Raw genomic sequence first — 26,925 nt, forward strand, 5'->3', positions numbered from 1 at the left:
GTCTCGGCTACACAGTGACATAGGTCCCTATGGTCCCCTTGCTCGTTTCTGCGAGAACGAGCCTTACATGTATGGTAGGGGTCAGTAGGGCTGATATTGCCCATATACGCACAATGTTGGGCTAAGGACGGGGCCAGACTAAAATCCTCGTAGTATTAACAGTTTCCCCGAATGTATCACACCGCCAGGTAACCCTTGGATACAGTGCCATTGGTCCCCTTGCTCGTTTTTAAGGCATCCGCACCATAACAGTGTCTGAATATGGGCCAAATTGGCACGGGGGGTCGAGTTCATGTCCCTATCCCGCATAGCCTGCCTAAAATCCTAGGGTATTCACATGTGCCATCACCTAGGGCCAGGTCTCGGCTACACAGTGACATAGGTCCCTATGGTCCCCTTGCTCGTTTCTGCGAGAACGAGCCTTACATGTTTCTTCGAGATTAATGCTCTTATTGTATTGATTTTGATGGTGATACGGTGCTAGCACCGCGTCCCCGCGGTGATATGGTGATACGGTGCTACGGTGCTAACTTCACGCACATCAGTTTAGCATACAATAGGACTAGTAGGACCGCAGTATCATAAGTTACGAAGCGAGTCCGCTGATCAAATAAACTCTACTTCGTTTACTACAATGGTTCCTTCTATCTTGACAGAAGGTGTGAGATAGTTTGCAAGTTGGTTTGTGCTGTTTTTGGGGATGTAAGGAATTCATCGGAATATTGTGTTTTGGGTCTTTAGTTATTTAAGACTCTGACGTCTGAAACTATTTCGGATTTTAATATCCTTATATTTTATTATTTAGCGTAGTCATTAAATTTGTGTTATTTATTTATAACATCATTAAAGTTGTGATTAATGCTCATGACTGACGAATAAAGTGTTAAACCTGGCAGAAAGATATTAAATAATTGTAGGGAAATGTGATATACGAATATTGTCTAGGATAAAGATGCACCGTTCTGATTCAAATGAACAGTGAAATTAAAGTTTGTGATATATTTGATAAATGGTTTTAAAGCCGTTTATTTACCATATTGTTTCATGAATCTTACACTATATGCACACGGTGCGTGTGTAATATATGACAAAGTGGGATATTAAAATGTCAATTGTTTTTGTTGTTGTTTTTTTAACTAGAAGTGTCGCAAGTAACGTTCGAAATATGCTCTGTTACACTGAAGTAACAAAGACTTGATTACTACCGAACACTCGCATCAAAACTGCGTGAAAAAATTTGGAAATGTTAAAAAAACTGTCGCGTGACAAATTATTATTATTTGATGCAACACTGTTCTGTCGATTATCTATCACAAGCATGACGAATTAAAATACTCTAAACTTCCATAAAGAGAAACAGTAAACGAAAATGTGGACTTTAAACATTTTACAATTTGTCAACTGTGTGTTTGTAGTGCAAGTTCTTGTGTCACCATTAACACTTTCAAGCGCTGCTAGGCAACGCACGAGAACACATCGGTCTGACGGAAATGACGTCACTAGCTTGGCCAGACGTCATGGCTCATCATCAAATTTCAACAATGATCACGACGCAGATGATTTTGAGGATTTAGATCCGGATGATATACTGAATTTGAGAACAGGAAATGAGGTACGTTATTTCTTTCTTATATTGTTTGTATATTTAAAGCTGCACACTCACAACTTGTCTCGGAAACAGCTCATTTTGGCATCAGCGCCTTCATTTCAGTCAAACAAGATTTATTACTCACATTAGAACACATCTCAATTGTCTGATTAACTGCTGAAAAACACATTTTTCTTAAAGCGTGAGTAACGCCTTAAGCCATTGAACACCAATTTTCAAACGTAAACATGAAAACTACGATCTGCGCTTTTGTCAGCAGTATCAAATCAATAGTTCCCAGAGATTTACGCAATATTGGCTCATTCCAAGACAAAAAATAAATAAAATAGTTGTCAAAACAATCAGTCTGTGAGAGTGTAGCTTAAAGGGTCCAATGAATAGATAGCTTATCATTTCTAGTTATTTAGTTATAGAAACATTGGCAGTAGTGTAAAATGTTGATAATTGGCGTCCTCAATTAAATGCTGGTGCTGTTGAAACAGCATTTTGTATTGTTATTATTTCATTTATTATAAAATTGTTTACATTATGCTGTAATAGTCAGACCTTACAATGTATCAAATCCAATCATCATGAGAGCAAAATATCGGATGTAATTATTGGATGATTATATATTTTTTCCATCCACTTTGATCGTTGATAATATTCGACAATCAGTTGCAATTACAGAATCATCAGTACATACTATTCTTCATCCATTTTGAACGCTGAAACTATCCGATAATTTCATTTGCAATTATAGTTCCATTAGTATGTACTTTTACGCATCCACATTGCCAATAACTACAGTTGTAGTAATGGTAGCGTTATTACTCTTCCCATCAACTCTGATCGCTGATACTATCCAAAGATGAAAGTATTTATAGTAGCATTATGCTTTGTTATAAGTATGATTCAAACAAAACACTAGTAAAGACCAACACCAAATAAAAAGAACATAACACAACGATAAAGTGTGGATTTGAGTAATGCACCAGTCAATTGTAACCACGGTCCCCAAGGTGCGGGGGTATACCAGGGATAGCCGGGGAAATGGCTGTGTGTTTACCTTCCCGGTGGCCCCGCAGTGCCGGGTTAATGCGGTGGTTTTGTATTCGCGACAAATATAGCGGGGAATGTGCCTTACTTAGGGTCCCTGGGGGTCCTGGGGCATTTGGCGGGTTTTTACCATCAGTTCGTTCCCGCAGGGCGTGGGGTTTACCCGGGCTTGTCTGGACCGAAAGTCAATGTCCCTGCTATTCCCCGGACCTGGAGGGGCCGTGATTACAATTGACTGGTGCATAAGTACTCCTAAACCAGTTTAACCCCAGTGAACTCATATTTCTCTGACCGTCCCAAGGCGGTACCCAAACATTTTATTTATTAATCGCTGTAGTCTGTTTTTGTCAAGATATGTGTCTCTCGTTCAGCGTCTGCACGGGCTTCTCACTTACTTGTTTGTATACGTCGGTTGTGACCCGTGGTGACCCATGTGAGAACCCCTTTAAGTCACGTGACTCCTCACCATGTAGTCAGTCTTTGTTGTGTTTGTGACGTTTTGTGTCTCTGGTTCTGCGTCTGCTAGGCTTCGACGTTATGCCTCTAAACAGGGTCTTCATCAAAGTGTAGGCTACTGGGCTTGACCCCCTGTTTAACAGTTTCTGGACATCGTTAAATGGAATGATTTAACGGTCATACTTTCGTCATTTTGCTGTTTTTGTGCATTATTTTTGTCGTTTTTATTCATTGAAGAAAAGTTAACGAAACGAAAAAAAGCATCAACCTGCTGTCAATCTATAATGGCCTCAATTACCAATGCTGTTCCCGGTTACGTTTTTGTTCAAAGGAAAACATAAATGTTATCACCCGAATATTATAATCAACATTCTGTAAACAGATATACGATGTGTTTACCGCAAATTATAAATAAATATTATAAACGCATTTAAACAATCAAGTAAACCAACCTTTTAGGATGTAATCCTCGCGTCTGTCTTCTGTCTGTCGCTATTCGCACTCATTGACCGAAAAAGCAAATGGCATCTGTCAATCATCAGCACGTGCGAGACATTTAACCAACATCTCAGGCATTCGGAACTCCTCGGCAATTTTATGCCGAGGAGCTCCGAATGCATCTCACTAACAATACTTTTGCTAATATTTCTATATATGATTGAAGCATTTGAATATTGATATCAGACAACATTTTTTTTCAGAATTATGCAACAGTGATTTTGACAATTCCACAAAGCTTCAGACACACAACTGATATCATTTTCTGTAGGTCCACAGTAGATTGATGGGAATGAACTCCTGCTTTGGTTTCATATGACCTGTAATTCTTCTAGTGACATTTAACCTATAATACCTTTAAACAACTTTCGGTGATCCTTTTGAAATAAATATTAAGGCAATTTTGCAATGGCGTCGGGAACGTTAAATCTTCTTTTCTATACGAGTTTATGTATTTTGAGTAGTATTCAATCAACTTTAGATACTTAAAAAATAATGTAAAAAACCATAGTTATCTACTTGGATTTAAATCCGCACTGATATATATATATATATAAGGAGTTGTTTTCATGTTTACATTATTTAAATTATCATTTTCATAATCATACATTTTGATATTCGTTAGAACGCCTATTTGGTAGTTAAATATTTTGAAGAAAGCAACAACAACAAGAACAACAGCAACAACAGTTAATGGACATGTTCTATTAATTATCATGTATGCATGTAGGAATTTAAGAAATATATCAAATAGAGCATTGGCTACCTTGGGCCTTACGAATCATTTTGGAAACCTTGCGTTTAAACCCTATGCAAATGGACTCAATTCACACCGAAAAACATAACTTAAAGACTGAAGAAGAGGAAAAATGCTTAAAAAACAATATTTAAATATTTATTGCAACACTAAATGAAAGGGTATTTCATTAAGTAAAAAAATGCAAGACAAATGATGCAATCAGTTCTTTTATCAACAAAAGACGTGACAGTTTAATACATCTTTCAAAGCTGCATGGTAAGTTTAAACTACTATTTCAAAGACTATAACAACCTATAACTGACATAAAATGTTCAACGATTGATACTTAACTTAACGATATAACCTTTATTGGCAAGTTTCATTTTTACAACGTCTCAGATTTCGCGATAATGTGCCATTAAAAATGGGAGACTGTTAGCTGTATTGCAAATGAAAGCGATACACAGCTATGTGAATTTTGATTGCCAGCTGACCCAAAATAATTTTGGTAACATTTGAATGGGTGTTATGTGTGTGCAGAAGAAAACTGTACAATTATTACACCACCACCACCACCACCACCAACAACAACAACAAGAACAACAACAAAAACTACGACAATAACAACAGCTGCTACTACTGCTGCTACTAGTCCGGTATTGCCTTTGAAGCATCAGAATTATATGATTACGTTATTTAATGATTTATTTAATTATGGTATAAGACTCGTCTGAATCGGATTTATATTTCTAAATATACCATGGTATTTTAACGTATTCTTTCCTTTTCTGGATATTTCGTGCGGTGTTTGATCTCTCAGTTCTTGGATTTCATTCTCATTTGTGTGGAAACCTATTTCTATTCATATTTCTTTCAGTCTTTTATTGTGATAGGTATTGGTTTCATTAAGAACTTGTTGTTGTTGTTTTTCTAATCTGTTATGCTAAATTAACGTCTAATCGACTCCATTCCTAAAACGGACATTTCATGATCTATTAGGAAGTCGTAATCTTATATTAAGTTTATCATCACTGAACGGTTACTTGATTCATGACAGCTCTACGTATGAAAATATAATTTTTTTGTGTAATTAAACATTTTTGATAGAAACAACATTTAATATCATTCGATTAATTAACTTTTTATACCCGAGTAAATTTTCATTTAATCACAATCATGAAGAATATTGTTCACGTTAATGAAATATTTAGAATGCCTTTCTTGCGTTTCATTGACATAAACACAGCCAATAATGAACCTTTTGACACGGCAGGGAATGTAAACAAATCCCTCAATAGTCTTTGGTAATATTGAAGTGCTTGTAAAAGATTAACTTTACCGTAAGCAAAGACAAGGCGACTATAAATTAATTGCTAGATTTTCATCCCCGCTCGCCCCCTCTTTTTTCACCGCTCCTTAAATTTTATTGACTCAAATAAAAATGTTGATCTAGGGTCTGTATTTTCGTACCGGTCCGGTACTGTCCGGGAACGGGGTTTATTCATACCTACGGTGTTTATAGATAAAAATACATGTAAAAAAGGACGGGGAAAATTGTTACGATGGTGCTCGTAGTTGGTCATAGAAACACGTTTATAAGGTCCCTTGTGCAATAAAAAGAGCATGAACGCATATTCAACGGTGAAACAGTCATCTTTGAAAAAATAAAAAAAATAAAGTTAGTGTTTTCCCCGCCACCATTAAAATTAAGGGGATGAAAATCTGGCAATTAATTTATATAGGCCTAAGCATTTATAGCGAAATGGAAGAGAAAATGGAAGTGGTGAAAAGATGCAGATAAATTTGCAAGTATTCCTTTGTAGAAAATGCAAAATAAAGACAATATAAAGCCCAGAAGTCGGCCCGATACGTGAAATTGTTTGAGAAAACCCATGTATAATTAGGTTATTTTTCATACCCTATTTTGGTACCATTTGAAAAAGTTTATGAGTGAAATAATAGTTTTACCAGACGTTAAATGATATGCTTTAGCCATAAAATAGTTCATGCATTGATCACAAGTCATGTTAGCCTGTTTGAAAAATATATCGTTTAATTGCTACAATTTCACTGAAGAAACGTTCTTCTTTACTCAGTCTTTTATGACACAAAAGCTTTTATGGTCATGAACGATTGCACAATACATCATTTCAGTAACAAAGCATAGATGAAAAATTACAATTGCATTAACTTTATCTTTAATGTGCGTTCGGCAATTTAATTTGTACATTAATTATATCAGGAATCAATACCAGGTTAAATATATCACATATCAGGTTAAATGATCTATAAAAATGGTCGGATTCATTAAACATTAGTGCATTAGGGTAGGGGCATGCACACCCGACACGCCCCCCCCCCCCCTCCCCCATACAAAAATCGACCAAAACTTTTTATGTCAATAACGGAGAAAAAAGGAATAAAATACCCTTAAAATGCACCTTTTCTGACTTGATCTGAGAGTACCCCAATCCCCCATGCCAGCATTTTAACCCGTTTAAAATTCGATTCTGAGGGTGGAGCGAATGCCAAGTACGTGCACCCCTAAGTTAAATCCACTCTAACATCTATTCATGTAACCACACCTGTAAAAAAGCATAAATATCTAATGAGGACCGGACAAAGATACACGGAACACAGAAGGCAATAAAATATCGTCATTAGTAAATTGGAAAATATGATGAGAATACAGTGGACGATGAAAGTGTTGCATTTACAATTGCTGTTTATAAACCAAAAATATTAGGCGTTGAATTTGTTCAATACAATTGCTGTTCATGAACCAAACATTTGGGGCGTTGAATTTGTTGTATTGACAATCATTATTGCTGTTCATGAACCGAATATATTGGACGTTGAATCTGTTCAATACAATTGATGTTCATGAACAAAGCATATTGGGGCGTTGAATTTGTTGTATTTACAATTGCTGTTAATGAACTGAACATATCGGGGCGTTGAATCTGTTGTATTTACAACTGATGTTAATGAACCAAACATATTGGGGCGTTGAATCTGTTGTATTTACAATTGATGTTACTGAACCAAACATATCGGGGCGTTGAATCTGTTGTATTTACAACTGATGTTACTGAACCAAACATATCGGGGCGTTGAATCTGTTGTATTTACAATTGATGTTACTGAACCAAACATATTGGGGCGTTGAATCTGTTGTATTTACAATTGATGTTACTGAACCAAACATATTGGGGCGTTGAATCTGTTGTATTTACAATTGATGTTACTGCACCAAACATATTGGGACGTTGAATCTGTTGTATTTACAATTGATGTTACTGAACCAAACATATTGGGGCGTTGAATCTGTTGTATTTACAATTGATGTTACTGCACCAAACATATTGGGACGTTGAATATGTTGTATTTACAATTGATGTTACTGAACCAAACATATCGGGGCGTTGAATCTGTTGCATTTACAATTGATGTTACTGAACCAAACATATCGGGGTGTTGAATCTGTTGTATTTACAATTGTTGTTCATTAACCAAACATATTGGGGCTTTGAATCTGTTAGATTTACAATTGCTTTTCACGAACCAAACATATTGGGGCGTTGAATATGTTGTATTTACAATTGCTGTTACTAAAACAAACATATTGGGGCGTTGAATCTGTTGTATTTACAATTGATGTTACTTAAACAAACATATTGGGGCTTTGAATCTGTTGTATTTACAATTGATGTTACTTTAACAAACATATTGGGGCTTTGAATCTGTTGTATTTACAATTGATATTACTTAAACAAACATATTGGGGCGTTGAATCTGTTGTATTTACAATTGCTGTTACTTAAACAAACATATTGGGGCGTTGAATCTGTTGTATTTACAATTGATGTTACTTAAACAAACATATTGGGGCGTTGAATCTGTTGTATTTACAATTGCTGTTGCTTAAACAAACATATTGGGGTGTTGGATCTGTCGTATTTACAATTTGCAATTATTTCAAACCAAACCTGTTTTGGCGTTGAATCTGTTGTTTTTACAATTTATCTTACTGAGCCGAATATATTGGGGTGTTGAATCTGTTGTATTACCAACTGCTGTTACTGAACCGAACATATTAAGGCGTGGAAGTGTTGCATTTATAATAAATAGGTAACTGAAGTGTCACCAAATTCGTGGGTAAATGGAATGTTACCAAATTCGTAGGTCAATGAAATGTTACCGAATTAGTGGGTAAACAAAATATTACCGAATTGGTGGGTAAATGAACTGTTACCGATTCCATGGGTTAATGAAATGTTACCGAATTAGTGGGTAAATAGGTAAATGACCGATTCCATGGGTAAATAGGTAAATGAAATGTTACCAATCCCATTGGTAAATAGGTAAATGAAATGTTACCGAATTAGTGGGTAATGAAATGTTACCGATTCCATGAGTAAATAGGTAAATGAAATGTTACCGATGCCATGGGTAAAAAGGTCAATGAAATGTTACCGAGTTAGTAGGTAAATAGGGAAATGAAATGTTACCGATTTCATGGGTAAATAGGAAAATGAAATGTTACCGAATTAGTGGGTAATGAAATGTTACCGATTCCATGAGTAAATAGGTAAATGAAATGTTACCGATGCCATGGGTAAAAAGGTCAATGAAATGTTACCGAGTTAGTAGGTAAATAGGGAAATGAAATGTTACCGATTTCATGGGTAAATAGGAAAATGAAATGTTACCGAGTTAGTAGGTAAATAGGGAAATGAAATGTTACCGATTTCATGGGTAAATAGGTAAATGAAATGTTACCGAATTAGTGGGTAATGAAATGTTACCGATTCCATGAGTAAATAGGTAAATGAAATGTTACCGATGCCATGGGTAAAAAGGTCAATGAAATGTTACCGAGTTAGTAGGTAAATAGGGAAATGAAATGTTACCGATTTCATGGGTAAATAGGTAAATGAGATGTTACCGATTCCATGGGTAACCAGGTAAATAAAATTCCATGGGTAAATAGGTAAATGAGATGTTACCGATTCCATGGGTTACCAGGTAAATAAAATGTTACCGATTCCATGGGTAAATAGGTAATTGAGATGTTACCGATTCCATGGGTTACCAGGTAAATAAGATGTTACCGATTCCATGGGTAAATAGGTAAATAAAATGTTACCGATTCCATGGGTAAATAGGTAATTGAGATGTTACCGATTCCATGGGTTACCAGGTAAATAAAATGTTACCGATTCCATGGGTAACCAGGTAAATAAAATTTCATGGGTAAATAGGTAAATGAGATGTTACCGATTCCATGGGTAAATAGGTAAATGAAATGTTATCGAATTAGTGGGTAATGAAGTGTTACCGATTCCATGGGTAAATAGATAAATGAAATGTTACCGAATAAGTGGGTAATGAAATGTTACCGATTCCATGGGTAAATATGTAAATGGAATGTTACCGATTCAATGGGTAAATGAAATGTTACTGGTCGTTTTCTCTGGAAGTTTTCGAAACGATTAGATTAGAATCCGTTCGGCGATCCCATTAGCGGTAACATTTGCGCAAACACTAAGGCGTGCTGACAGTGTTGCATTTCCCGTTGTTTTTTTTTAGAATTACCTCTTATTCAGAATGTCTTTATAACAAATGACAACCCTGTACATATATGTACTTTGTTTCTGTTATAAGTATTTTGGGTAAACTTAGATTGACATTTGTAAGCTTAAGACGTATTGCTGGAACAAAGGTACGTCAAAATCATGGATGTTTGTTTCAATTTTAATCGTATGTTATTTTATTTTTGAGGTAAGTTGTGACAACCCTGTACATATATATGTATGTTTTTCCCGTAATACGTCTTTCGGGTAAGGTTTGTTTGACAAGTGTAGGCGAAAGACGTATAGCTGGAACAAACTAACGCCAATTCAAAGATGTTTATAACAGTTTTATTTCTTAGTTATTTTAATGTTGGAAAAGTTGTGACAACTCTGTACATATATATATATGTTCCTTTTCCCTGTTATACGTACTTCGGAAAAGCTTAGTTAGACAAGTGTAGGCGAAAGACGTATTGTAGCTAAAACAAAATTACGTCAATTCAGGGATGTTTATATCAATTTTATTTATTTCTTTTTCGGACAAGTTTTGGCAAACAAGTTAAAAACATTTTGAGTATAAAATGTACTTTATACGACAACCATCTCATTTTGAATGTTTTACATTATTAACCTTCCGGCTAGCACTGCCGTATACGAAAATCAAACGAAATCAAAAGTATGTAAATTTAGGGAAACTTGTGTTCAGTTTTACTAAAACAATTTTGTTTTTGGAAAACAAGTTGAAAATGTTTTGTTGTTGTTATTTTCTTGAAAACGATAACACAGATGAACTGTATAAATCTTGAAGGACAAATACCTTCAAAGACGAATTCTAATTAGCGAGTTTCACAGTTTTTTTAATATCAAGACAATGTATTTAAAGGTTGGATTTTTGACCAGCATTACGGTTGTCTAGTGCATCATTGATCAGTGGGTAATTCAACGCGTGGGTTCTTAGTTTAGGCCTTTAACCCTTTGCATGCTGGGTAAATTGTTGTCTGCTCAAAAATGTCGTCTGCTTTATTCTAAATTTCTTTCAATTTACTTAAAACTTTGGGGATATATTGACAGAGTGGCAAACAGCTTGGAACCTGACCAGGCGCCGAGTTACTCGGTGCCTGGTCTGGTTCCAAGCTGTTTGCAAAGCCTTTAAAATCGCCATCAGCAGCCTAAGGGTTAAAGAATACATTTGGTTCGGGTAACCCGACCCTACCTACGGAATAGGCGCCGACCCTACCATTTTTATAGTCAATTTGATAAAAAAAAAAATGAAAAACTAAAAAATATTATTTTTTTTAATTGCTTTTCAATATGTAGTTTAAAACCATAAATGTTTATACAGAAGATAACTTTAAAAACATTATCCAATGATGAAAATGACATTCTTATATTAAGCCTTATAAAAAAATAAAAAGCCTACCTACCCTACCAAGTTTTGAAAAGGATGTTACCCTAACCAAACATTTTTTTTTGGCCTTATATGAAATTATGATGATGATTTTCAACGGAAAAGTAAACAAATAATAATCTACTTAACTGACAACTTGATAGGGATTTCAGTGTGTGTGTTTACATTGGCGTGTTTGAAATTTTAGATTTTGAAGGTCTTTGAAAGATACAAAATGTCAAAATAGGTGTCAGTTGGTAAATGTTTAGATAAAAGAATACCATGAGACAAAAATTGATAACAAAATTTTTCTACTGTCAGTTTAAAGCTGCACTCTCACAGATATACCTTTTTTACAACTTTTTTTATCAGACAAAAATACCTCATGCACACGGCACTGAATTATGTTTTGTAAGTACGTTCTAGCAATCTATAAATTGTTAGTGGTCTATATTTTGATGTGTCAACTACCTACTAAATGGTACAGACACTGTATACATTTATCGCTTCACCTGATTTAAATCAACAACGGTTAACTGCTGATTCACTGAAACAAATGTATTGGAAAACTTTAGAAATACGGCCTTCTAATTGGACAAAATAAAATGTTGACCACTGAAAAAATCGTATAAAATTTTAAAAAAAAGTATCGAAGTACTTTTCATACGCTATGATTCGTTTGATAGTTAATGTTTAACTGTGGTTTATAGAGATTTACCAGTAAAATAAGAATAACACATGCTTTCAAACAGTGAAATAACATTTTCATATCTTTTCCTCTTTCGAAATAAAAGCCCACTCTCACCCTCAAATCACACGGCATCGCGCTCATGTCCGGGACATAATTTCAACAACCTTATTTCCGAAATTCAATCCATCTCGTGAACAGCAAAAGTAAACATTTTACCCGTGGCTACGTCATTCATGAAATATAATTTTGATGTATTTATAAGATCGGAATAGATTTCACCGAGTAGGCACCAAAGTTATTTTTCACGAGTGGCGTAGCCACAAGTGAACTATTCACTGAAACATTCCTTTTTTGAGTTCCCGACTATTCTATGCCTTATAATAATATAAAATGACTTTGAATCGTTGTTGTTGTTTTCAGAAAAACGCACTAAATTGTATGCGAACGTAACGTCATTTCTGAAATGACGTCGTTGAACTTGTGCCTCAGCCCTGTATGTGCTGACGTTTGATAAGGAATTTGAAGCGGGCTAAAAATTTAAAACAGTGATTATGAAAACTGCGGTCTGAACTTTTGACAGCAGTCTTATATCACTGGTTTCCAGATATTTTAGTAAAAAATGGCTCATTCAAAGACAAAAATAGATAAAAAAAGTTGCCGTAACGGCCAATTTTTTAAGGAAATTATCTTTATGATACCCCCAATAAACTATTTTTTTATTTTGTAAAATAAAGGTTAATATATTGAGAATTTAAGGGAAGACACTTACGGTAGTTTATAATACCGACCTGATGCAACAAGTGCTAAAAGTGGGTTTTTGGAAACAGCTATTTAAACTTATATTAACTAGTTAATGTATCCATTGGCTGAACGGTTATATATTAATATAGGGATGATTTTGGGAGTACACGGAAAAAACTGGGTGTGACGTCAATTAAATTATTACTGAACCAAACTGTGGGGCAGGGTTATGTGTAAACTGAAAACCGGGCGTGATGTTAGTAACACCATAGATGAACTAAACTGTGAGAAGGGAGGGTTTGGGCTACACGGAAAACTGGGCGTCATGTCAATTATACATTAACAGAACTTAACTGTGAATTGGGAGGGCTTTGTGTTATCTGAAAAACTGGGCGTCATCTTAATTAATTTATTATTTAACTAAACTGTGAATAGGGAGGGTTTTGGCCACACTGAAAGACTGGGCGTCATGTTAATTAATTCATTATTGAACTTAACTGTGAAATGGAAGCGCTTTGTGTTAAGTGAAAGACTGCGGTCATGTCAATTACATCAAAACTGAACTAAACTGAGAATATGAAGGGGTTTGTCTACACTGAAAGACTGGGTGTCTTATCATTTCAATCGTGCCTAGAATGCAATTCAATTATCATAGAAATAAACTGTAAATCAAAAGGGGTTTTACTTTACTGGAAAACTAGGTATCGCTTCAGCAAGAATCTACGCGATCCCTAGGTGCGAAAACCGCCCTCTTACTGTCACGACCTGGAAACTTACAAGATACAGATGAAGGTAATACAGACAGAACAAAACAGATCAGAACATAACATGTTTATCTGACGTATACCCACAAGGAACATAGTCTCATAGAATATAAATACTTTCATGGTAACGTGAATTTAACATGTCACATATAATACAGTCGAATTCCGTTGGCTCGAGGAATTCTTACATTAAAAAAAATCGGTCCTTCCGATCCAAAGAGAAAATCGAGCCAAGCGAGTTCGAGCAAAACGGGGTTCGACTGTATATACATGCAATATCAACATGTAAAAGGTAATGCCGTAGCTAATTTCCAAGAAAGGTCCCTAATTATAATATCATCCGTTCATTGGCAGCAATTGTTGCAATGTGGCTTTTCCTTAGGCGCCCAAAATTCGAGGGCTAAGGGCAATACCGTTATTAAGCCTGCTTATTTGATATTGAGCTACAACCATCTTCATAATGTGTATTTTGGTGGATTTAAGTAGTACAGTCGAACCCCGTTGGCTCGAATTCCTTGTTGGCTCGAACTGGATTTCTTTATACTGAAGGTAAAAATTCCCGCTTTGCTCGAGTTTTCCGAGGCTTGAGGTTCAAATTAGTATCTCCTAGATGCTGTTTGGTGTCTAAAAAGTGGTGTTCATAAAATTAAGTAAACTCAATTCCTACTTCGAATAAAAAAATAATGCCGATATAAAATTTCGGGTTAAACAAGTCATAATAACTTTAGAGGCCAATATTTGAAGACCATTCTAACTAAAGGCATCACAATTAGTTTGAATTAATTTTTGCCACCGAAAGTTAAAAACTTTTAATCTTCAGCGCCTGTGTTGGAGGTGCTTCATTTTTACCTGTGCAAATACTTGCCGGCGTTTAATGCTTTTAAGAACTGTATCTACCTTTCTAGCGACATTGACATATTGGTGCTTACCCCCGGGTGAGAGGCGCCAAACCACCGACGACTTTCTGGGAGTTTGTTTGCCGACGACTTAAATAACTTTTCAAACGTAGTCTAATGTTTGATTTGCGTACCATTTCCACAAAGGTGTTACGTCATCCGTTTTTAATGCGAAGTCTTCCGTATATATTTGTTCAAAAGAAATACAAAAGTAAAGAGGTCTAAAGAAACTTGTAATACCTTTCTATTAGTTAAACATACTTAAATTGGTTTTCAGAGTAAGGTAAAATTGATACTTCTTAGGGCATTGGGAACTCCTCGGCCATTTTCCATCGATATCGATGTTTTGGGTTCTTCGTTAATTCACGGTAAAAAATCTTCAAAATTTGGATAAAAGTCCCATAGTGTACCGTGATTATAACTATATTGTCGGTTAAAGCTTTTAAAAAAGTGTGTATTACGCGGCTAATACCTTAAAGCTGCACTCTCACAGATTGACAATTTTAACAACTGGATTATTTTTTTGTCTTGGAACGTGCCAATTTTTGCGAAAATGCATGGACACCATATTTTCATATTTAAGTTCAAAAATTGATGTTTTATCCATTTTTCTTAAACCGTTAGTAACGCTTTTAGCCATAAAATATTAATTTTCGAATGCAAATATGAAAATATGCGATCTGATCTTTTGTCAGCAGTCTTATATCACTTGTTTGCAGATATTTACGCAAAAACTCATTCCAAGACAAAAATTTAAAAAAAGTCGTCAAAACGGTAAATCTGTGAGAGTGAAGCTTTTAGCAGTTTGAATTAGTTTGCTAGTCTGTTGTACATCTAACTGCATATTACAAAATACATTAAGTCTAATTCTCAAACGCAACTCTTAGTCACCCTAAGACCGGAAGACAAGATATTGTTTTAAGAATGAGAGACTAAAGAACCCCATTATTAAAACGCATATTAAACATTATCGTCATTGATATCTACAATAATATTTTGCTGGTCTATAAAATTCCGATTGAAATCAATTCGGGTCAGATACCAGCGTGCACGCGAGGTGGCTCAGTTTGAGCAATAATCTGTCTGACAAATCCTGTCATCGCCATGTTAAAATTAATTGCATTAGAAGAACTGTGGACTAAAATAGATGACCATGTTTTGTTTTCATATCAAATAGCCCGGATTGATATCATTGATACTGTGTGAATTGTTTGTCTACTTCGAGTATCAGTATGCAATTAATGGTCATGATGATTAAACATTAATTCAATGGTATACCATGGTCCTGGATGTCCTGATCTTTTCGTATCCAGTAAGTTGCAGAACACAATTAATTATTAGTCTGTTAGGTCTTTTTAGCCACCAGTTGTTTATCGTTTTTTTCCGGTTTTACATTTTTTAATCTTACCCGACCGACTTGCATATATACCCGCAAACCCGATGTTTGATGTCATCTTCGGTGATGTTATTCCTTTTTGTTCGGCCTTACCCTGCTGACTTACAAATATACCCGCGAGATGTTTGATGTCTTCTTCGGTTTTATTTTTACCCTTTTCGGACTTAAAATAAAAATAAAATATACACGCGAATACACGTTTGATGTCTGGTGTTTTTTTTACTTTACCCGACTGACTTACCGATATACGCGCAAACCCGCTGTTTGATGTCTTCTTCGGTTTTATTTTTATCTTTTTCGGCCTTACCCGACTGACTTACAAATATACCTTCGAACTCACTGTTTGATGTCTTCTCTGATGTGTTTATTTTACCCCCGGCCGACTTACAAATATACCCGCGAGATGTTTGATGTCTTCTTCGGTGATATTTTACCTTTTTTTGCCTTACCCGACTGACTTACAAAATTACCTGTTTGTTTTTTTATCTTCACCGGTGTTATTTGTTTACTTTTCCGCTGAACTCGACCGACTAACAAAAATACCTGTTTATTTTTTCATCTTCACCGGTGTTTTTTTTTTTTACTTTTTCGGCTGAACTCGACCGACTCACAAAATTACCGGCGAACCCAATATGTTTATTGTCCTCTCTGGTGGTAATTTAAATTCCTTTACCTTATCCGACAATACCCGCAATCCCTTTGTGTGTGTGTGTGTTTGTTTTTTTTTATATATATTTCGGTGGTAATATTTGTTTCCTTCTACTTACTGCTTTTCCTTACAAGCGGGTTTAAACAACAACTAAAACAAACACACTTTTTGTGACGTGGGTTGGGTATAGTCAACAAACTAGTAATTAATCATGGCTTTTTACTTCAAAATCAAGCATCGGTCGAACCCCGTTGGCTCGAACTCCCAGGAACCGGCGAAAATACCTCGAGCCTCAAGAAATTCGAGCAAAGCGGGAATTTTTAAATTTAGTAGAGAAAAAATTAGGGTTTTTACTCCCAGTTCGAGCCAACGAGGAAGGCGAGCAAAGCGAGTTCGAGTCAGCATGTTTTGTGGTCTTCTGTAAATTTGAAAAAAAAAAATAGTTTTAGGTATTTTCAAATTCAAACACGTTTTAGAAAACTTCCCGAATTAACAAACAAGCAAAATGATAATGCAAACTCAAATATCCGCGTAGTACATACCCTAGTAGACTGGGGTTCGAAGGCGGTAATCCATTATTTATCGGCAAAGCTCTTTTGATGAGTGTGTGGTTTTGCGGTATTTGCATTTGTGCATGTGTTGTTTATATGTGTGTGCCTTTAGTAAATTTTCGTTTTAGCCATCACCTTGTGCCCCTTAGCAGGGTATATTTTTCAATAATGGACCACTGGGCTTGTTTTATTGTATTTTTAACATTCTATCCTGAGTCCATCTCTCTGGCATGAGAGGCTTTTGGCGAAGGCAGGATGAACAACATTCTTATTTTCTACAGTATTATATGAAAAAAGTAAGTTGAACCAAATCGTTTTAAAAATATTAAATTTTCAGTGTTTGTAGAAGGTGACAATTTATAGAAAGTTTAAGTACGGTCATACTAATAACAGCACACAATCCAGTATAGGGATCATTCCAATTTGGCGGAATGAAAATAGCAGTCTTTCAATTCAAGGGCAACGTTTATTGGCAACAAACAGCATATGAATGTCTATGGCCGTCACAAACATAATTATAGCGACAAACATGATATAAACATATACTAACAGGGGCGTAGCTAGCCCTCTTTTCATGTGGATTCATAATTGTGCTAAGGGTGTCCAGGGACATGCCCCCTCAGAAAGTTTTGAAAACCATACTGGGATCTGGTGCATTTAAGGCGTTCTGGGGTGCTTTATTTGGTTCTGGAAAATGGACAGTTTCAGGATCATGTGGTAGTAGGCATACTGCAACTTTGGCTATTTTTTATGTTGGAATCATGTGGATTCAGCCGCGTACTCGCGTATAGTAAGCTACGCACCTGACTAATAACACAAAGAGTAAATGGTCATATCTTAAGAGGAAATAATCAAACAGGCCTAAAACCATGATTGCGATTGTGCAATGACTTGTCACTGTTCATATTATTAAATAGTTTTGGGTAATTGCTAAATTCACCGAATTTTTGTCAAATCATTGAAAAGAAAGCTCCATTCTTTCAAACTAAAGTGTCATTTTTCGAAAGAGCCACGCCCGTGCTTATAAAGAAATCCGATAGGTTTTAATTGTTGAATTGATCAATGTATCGTTTTTGTTCACAGACCTCGTCATTACGGTTAAGTAATAGACCATTAATTTTCAATTAAAAGTTGACCTTACGCCGTGTTTGCAAAAGGGCTCTTAGATTTACCATGTTATTTAATGCAATGTTTCTGAGTGCTTATTTCGCCAATCCGGGATTTGAATGGCCTTTCTGCTCGTATTCCTTCTCAATATTTCAAATCCAAATCAAATTGAACTATCTCGATACAAAATTGCAAAATCATTCCTTAGTCCAGATCCATAGCGCGGATATCATTAATCAGCATAATGATAATTAGACAGAAAAACTTATAGTCGGTTACTGTACAGGTTTCGCGGCACACATTAATTAATAATAATAAAACCATTACATTCGTGTGGTACGTCACACCAAAGAGCCACGTCCCTACCTCAAAGTTCAAGGCCAAACTTACTGGTTTAGATATATGGAATGCTGCATATAGACATGTGCAGTCAGGTGCGTATCTATGACCAAGTTGGGATTACGCAGATCGATGCCTTACCCCCCCCCCCCCCCCCCCTTCGGTTTTTATTCCAAATTCGATTTTATTTGTGTGTGACAAAAACTTCGACCAGTCAATATGTCATTACGCAACTGCGTATTTGCGTACAGTCAGGACACGCCTGGCAGTATAGTTGACCATGTCGGGGTTGTAACTTTATCATGCAGAGATGGCAGGGGCGTAGCTAGGGCCTTAAAAACTTGTAGGCCCGATGATTCTATGTGAGTTTTGGGACTTTTATAAGCACATTACACACACTCAATTATACTTGCAATGATTACAATAAAGCCAAGTAAAACACTCTACAAGTACATGAAGTTGGAATAAACAACAAACTTGCCAGGGTTAAAAAATGTTCAAAGTGTTTGAATAGCTATTAGTTTTAATGCATTTTTGAGTTATTTAAATTTTATCATTTTTCACAAAAGTTGTAAGCCTAGGCCTACAAGGCGTATATGTAGCTACGCCACTGGATGGAATATTAGTATTAATTTGCGCAGGTACATGTGAACACAATAAGGTGCAAGATCCATATTCATACGTCTTATTACATCACTTGACGTCAACCATCATGGGGACCCGCATATGTCTATGATAGTTATTCCTGAAAGAAGGCATATTAGTAATTGCATACTCCATTGAGCTGGGTGGCACTTCGGGGGCATTCGTCACTTACTCACGTTATTTAATTATACTTTGACGCATGAAAATACATCTACACTATCTGATAGTTAAAAAGTGACACAGAAACAGCCCAATGTAACACTATTCAACTCCATACCTGTTCATTTGGCCACGAGTTAACACTTAAACCCTATCAGTTTCATTTCAAAAGCTGAAGTAGGTGTCTTTTATTTGAAACCACGTGTAGTATACAGTTGTATTTAATATATTCAATAACTGTCATTTACGCGATCATGCAAAAATAAGGATAAAATTGAAACTGAGTGACGCGTTTTGTTTTCTTGTTATGGAATAGTTGTTTTACTACGTTTTGGTTAATTATAATTACATATGCTATCCATTTACATTTTTAATACTACGTCATTGACTAGTATGACATTTATATCAATATTTGACCAAAACAACAACATGTTTGTTTATATCTAACCTTTTAAACCATAAATATAATGAAATGGAGATTCAATAAAACGCTATTATAATTAAAAGCAAAATGGCACAAGGTTTAAATATGTAAACAGTGAAGTCATACATCTATGTTGTATTAAAAATGCTTTAAAACTGCACTCTCACAGATATACGATTTTTTTTTTGTCTTGGAAAGAGCAAATTTTTGCGTAAATATCTGCAAACCAGTGATAAAAGATTGCTGACAAAAAACATCAGGTCGTAGATTTTCATATTTACGTTCGAAAATTAATGCTTTATGGCTTAAGCCGTTACTAACGGTTTAAGAAAAAGGCATAAACATAAAAAAAAAATAACTTAAATATAAAAATTTGCAATCTAATTTTTTGTCAGCAGTCTTATATAATTGGTTTCCATGAATTTTCGCAAAAATTTGCTCGTTCCAAGACAAAAAATTAAAACGTTGGCATAACGTTCATTCTGTGAGAGTGCAGCTTTAACAAACAATATTAAGTAAAACATCTGTCCTTTATGATGGGATTTCATACTTTTTCTCTAGTTTAAAAAGAAAATAGGGTAACTGAAAAAGTATGGCTTAAAATATTTCTGCCTTTCTTCATCAAAAAGATTACACTCGAAAAGATAATGGAAGTCATCACCTATTTTGGGATGACTGTAAATCCATGGGTCGCAGGTATAGCTCCCCGCCGCAACACTAAAAATAAAATAAAAAAATAAACGTTTTCCGGGAGGGATTTTAAATGGGGGTCCCGTGTGACAGTGCTATACACTGGTACACTACGTTAAAGAACCAGGGTAGCTCTAACCAGGGTTACATTCTGTCTGTGTGCTTTGCTCCAAAAAAAACTAAAATGACTAACATTGTAATAGGAGCACTCGCCGAATGGGCAAGGCCCGAGTGCGAGTATAAATAAGCTTACACACCACCACCTTATTTATCTCAATTTCTAGAAACTATTGCATTTTAATAGAGCTGTTTTATTCTAGCTATCAGTTTCAATTAGGAGTTTTTGTTTACTTGTTCTAATTTTAACTTCTAAATATCAGGTTTTAATATGCTGATTTAAAGCTGCACTCTTTAAATACAAATTGAAAATTTTGAACTTTTAAAAAAAATGTCTCAGAATCAGGTCGTTTTGGCATTAGTCTCTTCTATTCTGTCTTTTAAGACTCACAATAGAACAGATATCAATTATTGGTAAACTGTGGAAAAAATCATTTTCTTGAACTAACGCTTTTACCCATAAAACATCAATTTTTATTTTTTAAACGTAATTACGAAATCTAGGACCTGCTTTTTTGTCAGCGGTCTTATAAATATCACTTGTTTCCAGACAAATGTTAAGCAAAAATTGGCTCATTACAAGACCAAAAATAAAAACGTTGTCTGAACAATCAGTTTGTGTAGCTTTAAGATATACAGCTATTACTATGGGTTTTTATATTATTTTGCTTAATGTCCATAAGAATTGGACAATGTCAACACATATATCACCAGTTAGGAAAAAGACAAGAGATAGATAATGATTTAAGATGTTTTATGAAAATCAGCCTATTATATCTTGTAATGTGTGCGTTTTTTTGCATACATATTCCATACATGTAAAGTCGTTGTATGCATAAAGTGCTATACACATCATATCATATTTACAAAAATACTCCATATGTGTGAAGTCATTGTATGCATAAAGCCTTCGTATAACCTTATTAAACACGATTTGTGTTCCAAACTGGCAAAATCGTGAAGGGCTTGTGAACAGCGTTTCGTTTCATTTTACCAACATTGTATCTAAATGTCATCGCACAGAATGAATCAGAGCGTGTATGTGGAATATGCATTTATATAAACCGTCTCCGTGGCCTAATGGTTAAAAGTCGGTCTACGGAGCGGGAGGTCGTGGGTTCGATCCCTGGCCGCGTCATTCTTGGTACAAGTAGCTTCCTTGCCTGGCGCTCGGCATTTAAAGGGTAGTGCTTGGAAAAGTGGTGTTCTCAGTACTTGTTTAACCCAGGAAAGTTGTACCCCGTGTATCGGTGCTTTACATCGAGCACATAAAAGAGCCAAGGGGTCTCTTCGAAAAAGAGCTAGGGTATAGCACCCGGACATCCTTGTATCTCACCACTGTCCCTTCATCAAAAAAGGACTCCGTTGGAAATAAGTGCTTGCACTTTTACGTGTTATCCTTGACCGTAAGGTCAAAAGAAATACACTCACGCACGCACGCACGCACGCACGCACGCACGCACACACACACACACACACATACATACATACATACATAAGCAACAAGTGAACTACAAGGACGTGTGTCCATGACTTTTGGTCCAGTGGTCGTTTTCATAAAGCTACCTTGACCAAGTGTTGTTGTTTTTTCAACACATTAAATGTTTTCGAAATTGTAACAATGACTTTTTAAAGTACCCGCTTTTTCACTAACTGTATTAACACCCCTTCATTATTTGAATCTTTTACTTATTTTGTTCATGTTTTGGGTATAAGACTTTGTTAGTTTTCTTGAGGTTCAACTTTATTATTTTTCTCACTAAATTACATCGGCTTCACTAAGATGTTTTATGAACACTGTTATGAATATTCCATATAATTATGTAAAGTCATTGTATGCATTAAGTGCTATAATCATCATATCACTTTTAAAAGTACACAATAACTTATTTCAATAAATATATAATACACGATTTTTGTTCAAAATTTGCGAAATTCTGAAGGTTTTGAAAACAATGTTTTTTTGTTTTTTTTTGTTTTATTTTACTACCGTTTCGTGTCTTTTTGTCATCTCACAGAATGAATCAGAGCATGACTGTGCAACCTAAAAGTACATGAACAACACTTGATCATCAACAACATGTGTTTCTGACCAAACCGGTTTAAACTTCCTAGACCAAGTTGCTATTAAAGAACCCTAAGCGTAACGTTCCGTGTAAAATAAATGCACCGTCATTTCGTGTGTTTTTTACAACTGAATATTAAAAACGAAAAAGTAACACACAAATTGTTTTTCTTTTGACTGAATAGAAAAAAAATTGAAAGGTTTTTCCGTTCCCGTTTTTTTTTTCAATTTTAGCCACGGAATACATAACAAGGAAAATATTTATTTATATTGTTTTCCGTTTTTTCGTTTTATTTCGTTTTATTTACCCAAATTGATTGTAGAACAAAAAACATTATCTTAAAAAAAACAACACTGAATTCTATCAAAACTGACTGTGCTAACAGGTTTTTTGTTTGGGAAGAACATTAAGTTGCAGTTTTGTCCTTGTGTCCGACGGCCCGTCTGTCCCCATTTATTGTAGAAGTGTAATTATACCGAATAAAGCTAAACCTAATGGCAATTCCATAGATATTTACCCATAAGCTTAATACAATTTTTTTTACTACTATACGTCATTTATACCTGAAGCTATTCATTGGAAACAGTTTTTTTCTTCAATGTTTCTTCCATCACACCAAGTTTTATCCCAGCTCTCGTACATTTTTACTTCGGCCTGCCCTCATACTACATTATCATCGTACACATCTTATACCCAGAATTTCTCTTTTAATTCATATTTTAGCGGCCATTTTCTTCCCTAGTAATGAAAATTCTACATGGTTTAGCAGTTCTTGTGCATAAAGCGTTCCAAATCAAGACGTGTCTTAATTTGTTGTTTTTGTACAGTTTTTAGAAAAAGTAAACAAACTGTATAAGGGGCTGTAACTTAGTTAATCACGACGGGCATCTTCATTTAAAAATCGCTATGTCGATCTCTGATATCCAAATTATCGAACATATATTACACATTTCCTTAATAGGTCGAATGTTCGTTATCTCGAAGTATTTCCACGTGTCCCGACGACTTCGACAAAACGGGTTTCTACTGTATATTGCAAATATGGTTTCACTTGAAAACAAGTATTATTGCTTCAATATGTTCATGAGCCGATTGTTCAGACTTTTGTTAAAGTTAATAACGTTGTTATTGCATTCTTGTTAACATGAAAAGGTAATCTATTTCATGATGTGTGCATATATATAGGGAATAAAACGAGAACAGCTGACACAGTTGTCTCAAATCTTGTTAGAAATACTTAAGATCTCAAAGTTTCAATGAAAATTCAGGATCTTTAAAAAAATAAAGTTAACAACGATAAAGTTAACAACGATAAAGTTAACAACGATAAAGTTAACAGCGATAAAGTTAACAACGATAAAGTTAACAACGATAAAGTTAACAACGATGAAGTTAACAACGTTGTTAACTTTAACAAATATCGGAACAATCGGCCCAATGAGTTATTGTTCAGTGTTTACATGTTCAAAATTACAAACATTTCATAAAATACCAATTAGAAAATGTTTGTTAAGTGCATCTTAGCCAAGTTGTAAAATCAGCAATATTCTCACATGAATCACCTTCTTCGTTTTAAATTGACGTGTTTATAAATAATTTAAAAAGGCCGAAAGTGGTGTATTCCAAACTGATTAGGATTCTTACTGATTTCCCGTATCACTGGTTTGATAACAACGGTGCTTTTTAATCCCACGGGGAAATAGTTCCAGGTTTCTGTTATCTTATCTTAAGTTTCTTGGGACATTTTGAGATAACCCTTGGATTCGCCATGATTTTGAAGTTGAAGTTTATTAACACATTATCAGAAGTATTTCTAGACAAACTATTTGCAATTAATCATTACATGCGTCATTTGAAGTTCGGTGCGCATCCATTTGGAATTTGACAATCCTTCAAATTTCATCAAATTTATGAGTAAAGCGCTTTCGTAAATGAATGAAAAATGAACAAAATATATCGTTCAAACCTATTATATTGTAATGAAATATATCGGGACAAGTCCTGTAAATAACAATTTCACAAAACCCCTGTAAAGATGCACAAGACGTGGTATTCACTTTTCAACTTAAGTAAATATTATGGTACGTTATTGGTCAGTTATTAATAACCAGTAATCCGATTAGCTACATCGTTCTTAGATCCAATTAAGACCAATATTGAATACCAGCAAAGAGCAGGGGTGGTAATCACTATTCAACTTAAGTAAAAATTTTGGTCATACATCATTGACCTCATTCACTTTATTGGCCAGTTATTAAAAACCAGTTGTCCGATTAGTTACATCTGTCACAGATCCAATTAAGACCAATATTAAATACCAGCAAAGGCCAGGGGTGGTATTCAATATTCAACTTAGGTAAATCTTTTGGTCATTCATCATTGACTTCATTCACTCTATTGGTCAGTTATTAATAACCACTAATCCGATTAGCTACATCATTGTTATATCCAATTAAGACAAAACTTGAAGACCAGCCTAGGCCAGAGCTCCAAAGGAAACATACATATACATAGCCATGCCACACATGTACCAATTAACTACTAGTTCAAATAGTTTTAACCTCTTTTGGTATGACTGTTTCCATATCAATGAGAAATGATGGTCACATGTTTAAGGCGTATTGGCAGGACATGGTTGTCGCTCAATTATGGGAGACCAATATTGTTTTTGGAAGGGCCTCTGCTGGGAACGCAGCCAAAAGGTATTCGTCGTGACTATTGCTTGTAGCAACAACCAAACAAAAAATAACTATCCCTGTATAAAGAAACGGTTTTTGAACTTAACCATTATGCATTAATCAATTGTAACTTTCTGATTGTTCAGTTATCAGCTTAAGTCAAATGACCCATATAGATCCATACGTCAATTAAAGCTCAAAGTTAAAAGCAGAATGTGTTTTTTTTTTCATTTATTTTAAGTCCATTTGTAATAGTAACCTTGACCTTTAAATGCTACTTTTACTGCAACCGGATCCAAGTCAGAGGAGCTTGATTATCGTAGCTCAAGCTAAATAGGGGAATGATTTATTTTCTATTTTTAGTAACAGTGACCTTGACCTTCACATGCTGCTTTTTCAGGTATCAGATCCAAGCCAGAGAAGCCAGATTGATCCGAAGAGCAGCTGGTTGACGTTTTCTAACCGTTTGGACAAACATAAGTCTGACAGAAAGAAAAAGAAACGAAAACGGAAAGGAAACAATGCCCTGGTAATATGTCAAGGTTATTCACAGATGCCTTAAATTTATATAACAAGCAGTGCTCTAGTGCTCGGACAGTCGTTAACCACATCAAACAAACGCCGATTTTCCCTTAGCTGTTCTCGTTCTTACAGTGTTTAACGGATTAGTTTAAACTCATTTCTTTTACCTCGAGTGAGACGTGAGCTTAGAGTTTTCTGAATCACTCTCAAGTCCGTTTCCTGGGTAGAAACTAGTATTTAAGTCCATTTTAAGAGGCCATGAAAGTACACCTGGGCCCCGATATCACGAAAATACTTAAGTCAAATCTCAATCTCAGACTTAACGCATTTTACCACATAATTCCACCAAGTATGATTCAAAATCTTGCAGTTTTTATTCTTTGTGAAAACATACTTTTGTAATGGAATGTGTTGATAAAAAAATGTCATTATCTCAAATAAAAAATATTGTAGAGCAAAAAAATATGCATGAGTAATGGATAAAAATAACGGATTGTACTCAAGTAAGTTTTTAGCTGCAGAATATTTTTCCATTGTAATCTTGACCAAAGGTCAATCAGGATTTATTGTGATAAAATGACCTCTTAAGAGATGTAAAAACAAAATTAATATGAGTTTTAATAGTTTTGATGTTATATGGTAAAATGAGTTGAGATTGAGATTGAGATTTGACTTAAGTATATTCGAGATATTGGGACCAGGTGGGGATCGATCCCGGAACCTGTTGGGTGACAGGCAGACACCTATACCACCACTAAACCTATGGCTTTTATATTGATGACTTGGAACTTTTATCGCACTAGATATAGCAATCGAAAACAACCTCGGATGTATATGGGCGGTTAACAATGTCAGATATTTTAAACGTTTAACTACGTTGAAAGTAGATCGCGTAGTAATTTCAAGTAAGCATTTAAATCTAAGGACGTTTACTCCTTGGAAGCTTAGTTATTTATGCAATTAATATACTTCAAGGGGACTCAGTTTTAACTTAGTATCAAAATTACACGCTAAAACACCACAATGGATTGATATTATTAAGAACTACTTCGACCGATGTACCGCAAAAATCCAAGGTTGTTTTCGATGGAAAGTTGCCGCAGTAATCGTTGTTATTGTGTAACCTGCACTGTGTGTGGTACATCGTTACTCATACATTTGGAGTATTAATATAGAACACGTAATTA

The 26,925-nt window shown here is 35.2% G+C and overlaps 1 protein-coding gene across 1 annotated transcript in view; it reads left to right on the forward strand.

Moving 5' to 3' along the window:
- Nucleotides 1-600: 600 nt before the first annotated feature.
- The window catches only part of LOC128203288 (adipolin-like), a 36,143-nt gene continuing 9,818 nt past the window's right edge, over nt 601-26,925 (forward strand). The window contains exons 1-2 of the mRNA XM_052904638.1: nt 601-1,612; nt 25,617-25,745. Of these exons, the coding sequence (XP_052760598.1) occupies nt 1,370-1,612; nt 25,617-25,745 (372 nt within the window). The 5' untranslated portion in view covers nt 601-1,369. The remainder of the gene's footprint in view (nt 1,613-25,616; nt 25,746-26,925) is intronic.

Source organism: Mya arenaria, chromosome 9 (genome assembly GCF_026914265.1).
Source record: "Mya arenaria isolate MELC-2E11 chromosome 9, ASM2691426v1".
Taxonomy (NCBI): Eukaryota; Metazoa; Mollusca; class Bivalvia; order Myida; family Myidae; genus Mya; species Mya arenaria.